Raw genomic sequence first — 6101 nt, forward strand, 5'->3', positions numbered from 1 at the left:
ATCCGCCGCACACGTGAGTAAAATGACTCATGCGTCATTTTACTTGAGTAAAATAACTCACGTGTGCGCCGGATTCCAATTCTAGGAATTGGAGATTATAAAACAGTTACAAACATCGCTCAGGCATGCTACAGATTAGCAGAATCAAAAAGATTAGAATTTAATATGAACAAAACAAACACAATGGTTATAAAATTCACAAACAAAGAAAGGATAGAGAAAGATATATTATTAGGCAACCAAGTGATAAAAAATGCACCAAATATTCATATCTAGGGGATTTAATTAATGATATAGGAGGTTTTAAGGACATGATAAGTGTCCGAACTGAAAAATGTAGGTTCATGATGAGGGAAATATTATCATGGGCAGAAAAGCAAAATCATGGAAATCATACTATAGAAGCAAGAGTGAAATTATATGAATGCACAGTTTTACCTTCCTTCTTAAATAATAGTGAAACATGGACTAACTTAACTAAGGAAGAAGTTAAAATGTTGGAGGCTTTCCAAAATGAGTGCCCGCGCAAAATAATAAAAGCTCATAGTAAAACACCACTGGAAGCACTATTAAAGGATAGAGTTAGGAATTTTACCAATAACTGATAAAATAGGATACACAAAACTTATGCTACTACAATACATAGTTAAGCTAGATAATAATAGATTAATGAAGAGAGTATTTATACAGCAAATCAAAGAGGAAAGAAGAAATTGGGGGAAATGAAATTTTAATAATTCTAGAGGAGTACGAACTGGAAATATCATTTACAGCCATAAGATTAAAACCAAAAATAACCTGGAAAAAACAAGAGTATCTTGCCATCTTAAAAAGAGTAATTAAAAGACACAAATTGAAAACTAGAGATAAAACAAAAATGAACATGATAAACATTGAAACATACGGATTGAAGGATTATATGAAAGAATTATTATTTGCTGATTCGTGTTTTGCATTTAAATGTAAAACTTGCATGATTGATCTCAAAGGCTACTTTAAAAATAACTTTAGTGACGACATGTGTAATAGATGTAATAAGAATATGAAAGAAGACATGGAACATTTATATAAATGTGATAGCTATAATAAATACAAGGATGGACAACGAATAGAAGGCTGGAGAGGGAACAACCACGGGTTATTGAAACCAGCGTTAGATTATGTGAGGAAAATTCTGGTGATTTGAAACACTGACATTTAGAGAATTAGAGGTGGCATTAATCTCCTTTTTCTCTAGATAATCCCCGCACCTCGTTGAATCGAGTGCTTTGTGAAATACAAGATACAAGATACAAGCTTAGTTTCGCTGATAAGGACGCAATCTACAGGGCGTGGACATGCAGGGAAATCACCGGTAGAACGGGGAATCACCGGTAGAACGGGGAATAACCGCAGTAAAAAGCGGTTGGGGGAATCACCGAACGGGGTTTAAAATACCTTGTACACATAATAAATATTTAATATAATAATATTTATTGATTTATATTGCGCACGTTACATGCAGATATGTTCACGTGCGCATTACAAAGGCTGATTATAAAACAGCGGACTGCAACACTGTAAAACATAGATACTAAAATTACGACAATCCTGTAGCAATTCCTGATTATAAATAGCGGACTGCGACATTGTAAAATATAGATCCTAAAAACGACAATAATACAACATTTTAGATAAAATAGAACTCAAATCAAATGTACACCTAAAATATAATGTCTATGTGTTAAATGCAATGTTAAATAGATGAGTTTTGACTAGGCGTTTAAAAGATTCCAGTTACAGAGCTGACAAAAGCATCAAACCTGGCGCAGTTGTAGCCTATGGCATTACTATAAATATTAGAGGGGGTGCCCAATGTAGATATTCCCTAGAAGTGAATTACAGATGAATAAATGTTCAAACCGCGCCCCCCTGTACAGCTGTATTGTATACAGCTGTTAACCCCCCCCCTCCCGCGCGCATACGCTATTGCGCTATAGGAGGCATGAAAGTGTATTAACTCTCATATCTCGCGAACGAATTGAGCTATTGAGTTTATTAAATCACGAATAGTTTAATTAATTACCAAAAATATACGCACGGTATATCGCTCGTAGGCTAATATATGCGCGGCTATGGCCCGCAGGATAGTGTACTAACTCTAATATCGCGCGAAGGATTTGAGTTACATTTCAAAAATTCTAGCTACCTATAAACACATCTCTTAGCTACGGTCTCTGTAAATTTTGATTTTATTGAAAAACGAATAGTTTAATTAATTACCAAAAATATACGCACGGTATCGTCATATGATAATATATACTCGCGGCTATGGTCCGTAGGATAGTGTACTAACTCTAACTAGTAACATCAATAGAAATATACACTGACATAACATCAATTTCTCATCAGGAAATGCTATGGACTTTTATTTATAACTTAAACATTCTAGGCGGATACAAGATCTGGCACTGTCGGGTGTGAAAATGGTTTGTACAAAATTGAAAAGTGCTAAAGTAAGCACTGTGAACCACATAGTCAAAATTTTGACCTTACATACTAGTAGTCTGTTTTGTAGCCAGAAAATTTCTACCCTCAATGCACCACTTTTTGAGATGTAAAATTAGCTTATTGTCCTATAGATCAATGAAATAACTCGAACTTACATGTTCACTCGGAAGTCAGAACGACTACATAATAAAACACAGTAATAATACAATATATGGCAGGGTTTTACATAACCCAGTTACACATGAGTCAGTAAAACCTAGAGCGTACACGGCTATAATATCGGAATCCAATTGTCCAACGTTCACTACAACGTACCTAGCGGAAGTGAACTGAATCGTGCATGTTTTCCAAGGATATTTTCCATTAGATTTTCTAAATATGTTTTTTTTTAACATTTAACCCAATAAATAACAAAAAGACATGAACTGTCTAAAATATTACTGCGCCTTGGGCACTTGTTTTCCTACGTGGACCGAACTAGGCTTAGATACAAATATCTCGAAAAATGGCCTAAATATGTTTCCGTAAATTCTCCAACAAAATCTATAAATATCTCAATTTTTTTTCTAAATATCCCCAAATTTTTTCTAAATATCTCAGTTATTTCAACGTAATGTCTTTTAAACATATTTATTGTGTGCGAAAAAATCGCAAACAAATACACAGTACACACAAATACATCGTGAAAAAATCGCTCACTATACAGTAGACGTTCTACTGTTTGACCAATGTCAATAAAATAAAATATGCAATGGCATGAGTTGTTTGCAATAAGCTAACACCGCTGGATAGAGTTATATTGCTGGCTCGGGTTTATCAAAGAAAAACCCAGAAAATCCCCAAAAGATGCTTTAAAAGTTGTAAAAATTCCAGAAAATTACATTTATATAATATTATAATTAAAGGCATCGTTTACTCTAGGTTCTAGGGTTATTTTCAGTTAATTTAGGTTAAAATTACGCTACATAAAAAGCTTGGTTCAATCAAACATGGTTCAATCACCATTAAGAATATTGTAAAAAAAATTGAAACTAACGACTACAGTTTGATTACAACAACGGTGCCGCCACTCAAAGCGCACGATCTGATCGCAAAACCACTTTTCAGCCAAGGGCTACAGACCGATCGAGGGTGTTTCTTATTTATTAATTTAAAAGCAAAAGAATTGTAATATCTTAGGCCACCTTTTTTTTGGTTTACAGAATTATTATTATTTTTGTTGACTCGGTAGGGTAAAAAAAAAGAAAAGTCATTTTGTCAGATCAAACAAGTCAAAATACAGTGATACTGTTATACATAATATTAAAGTATTTTAAGAAAACTAAAAGAAAACAAAACTCAACTTTCAAAATTCAATTTTTATTCATATTTGGATGCATGGCCTCGCCTCAATTTCAAAGAAAGTGCTGAACAGCATCCATCATTGCAGCATCTTCTGCAAAAAGTTCAAAAACAAGATATGTTATATTATCTTTGCTTAGTTTTTTTGCTTATTAAAATTTAGGACAGTCTTAAAGATGGGTGAGACTGCTATACATTTTTTCTTCATAGCAAATGCTTAGAAATCTATACTATTTAAAGCCATTCTTCCTGAAATTTGAAATAATTCTCTTAAACTAATACCAAATTGCATTCAGGAACTGGAAACACCAGGAACTGGAACTGGAACAGGAACTGGAAACACCACATATTAAAACCGCTCAGGGTTTGGTCTTTCTATGAACCCCAGTCTCAAAATTACATTCTATGTAAATTCTCCCCCTCACCTGTTCCCCACCACAAAAAAACACACAATCATATCGTTGCACTTCCCTAGCGATGTGCTGTATTATCAACAATTTCGGCAAAATTAACATTTATGTCGTGGTGGGGTAATGCTTGAACACAGAAAGTTTCAACACAGACTTACCATTGTAGACAACAATTTTGTACGTCTCCGCCAGATGGGATTGCCTCTCTAGAATTTTCTTCAAGAACGCAGCGTACTTCTGGACCTCCTGCAGCTTATCCTGCTCTGTGAAGCCAGTCAGCTCGAAATCTTTTGTCATGTCTCGGAGCGTGAGCAGATTTGCTGGCATGTCAGCGACGAATGTTACCTCCTAAAATATTATCAAAACAACCGTAAATACAATTCGATATAGCTACCATATATAATACATTAGTGCCACTTTGCATACTTTATTTATGCACCAGTGATTAATATCCATGTAGTAATCAGATTTCCTTCAGATGGCCCCCAGTCGTCAAGCTAATTCTAAATCGGTAACTCCTAAATGTGGGATTTGAATCGAGGCCTCACTTCTATGAACAAACTCTTTCCACTTGACACTTGTGCTTATACCTTTTCATCATGAACTAATCCATAGACGTTGTTAGGGTACTTTCTTTTGAATCCAGCTCTGTCTATCATCAATGGAGCTAACGTTCCAACCTGTCGTATGCGCTTGTCGACGTCCTGCAGCTTCCCTGACATCTCACCATTAGCAGGGATTAGAATAAACAACTTCTTATTTGTTGTGCTTTGGCCATATTTACTGCTGCTGATCCTATCAGCTACACTAAGCAATACCAGATTTAGGTAGCCAGCAAAGTAGTTATATGCAAGTGCTTCTCCCAATGATATCTGAAATGAAATTTCAATTTAATACTCAACTAGTAACATCAATAGAAATATACACGGACATAACATCAATTTATGACATAACATCAACATCAATAACTCAACTCGAGTTAGCGATTATGTAGCGTCTACACGACAACACCCGGTAGCGATTATTACCGATTTATTATGCATGCGTGCGTGCGTGTGTATGTAAACGTGCGTGCGTGCGTGCGTGCGTGTGTACCTACACGTGCGTCCGTCTGTGTGCACGTACACGTGCGTGCGTGCGTGCGTGCGTGTGTGCGCGCGTGTGCAGGTACACGTTCGTGCGTGCGTGCGTGCTTGTGCAGGTACACGTGTGTGCATGTGTGCGTGCGTGCGTGCGTGCGTACGTGCGTGTGTGGATTTTGCCCCCTGAAGATCTTTGGTTGTCGTCGCAGCGCCACCTGGTATTTTAGTTTCCAAAGACCTCCATTGAGCCAAGAGCGAGAGCGCCATCGTTCGTGGAGTTTGCGGATGGAGCGAAGACATTGAATGCTCGCTAGGGATTTGGGATATTGTATAAGATAGACTGGTTACTCGCTCCCCTCTCGGCTAGTTAGCTTGATGGTGGCGAGCGAGCACCAGTCTTAATGTATATACGGTTACCCAAGTTGCATTGCGCTATGGCGTTGCTGGCCACCATACTAGTCGTCTTGGCGCTATGGCTTGGCTGGCACAGCTGCGAAGCGTTTTCATTTTATTTATTTATTTTAATGTTTATTTATTTTATTATTTTTATATTTTAATATGTTTTGTTTTGTTTTTATAAATTAGAAAATAAATATAATAAAAATTTTAAAAAGATATAATAATAAAGAAAATAAAAAAAAATAATAATAAAATAGAAAAATATAACTGCTGTTAAACACACGGAAAATCGCTAATGGCGTCACTGGGCCACCATAGTAATGGTTTACTATCCTCTGCAACGTAGTGTAGCGGAACTATGTTTTCGCGGCCCGTTTTT

At 36.3% G+C, this 6101-nt stretch overlaps 1 protein-coding gene across 2 annotated transcripts in view; it reads right to left on the reverse strand.

Annotated features, from left to right (window-relative positions):
- Positions 1-5112, reverse strand: part of LOC106813085 (stimulator of interferon genes protein-like) — a 7981-nt gene extending 2869 nt beyond the window's left edge. The window contains exons 1-3 of one of the 2 annotated variants that reach the window (XM_014817138.1): positions 4832-5112; positions 4400-4589; positions 3870-3925 (exon numbers count right to left, since the gene is read on the reverse strand). In XM_014817138.1, the coding sequence (XP_014672624.1) occupies positions 3885-3925; positions 4400-4589; positions 4832-4963 (363 nt within the window). In that variant the 5' untranslated portion in view covers positions 4964-5112 and the 3' untranslated portion in view covers positions 3870-3884. Of the gene's footprint in view, positions 1-3835; positions 3926-4399; positions 4590-4831 lie in introns of those variants that run through there. The other variant, XM_014817137.1, reaches the window with a different exon arrangement.
- Positions 5113-6101: the final 989 nt, after the last annotated feature.

Source organism: Priapulus caudatus, unplaced genomic scaffold (genome assembly GCF_000485595.1).
Source record: "Priapulus caudatus unplaced genomic scaffold, Priapulus_caudatus-5.0.1 Scaffold724, whole genome shotgun sequence".
NCBI classification, from domain to species: domain Eukaryota; kingdom Metazoa; phylum Priapulida; class Priapulimorpha; order Priapulimorphida; family Priapulidae; genus Priapulus; species Priapulus caudatus.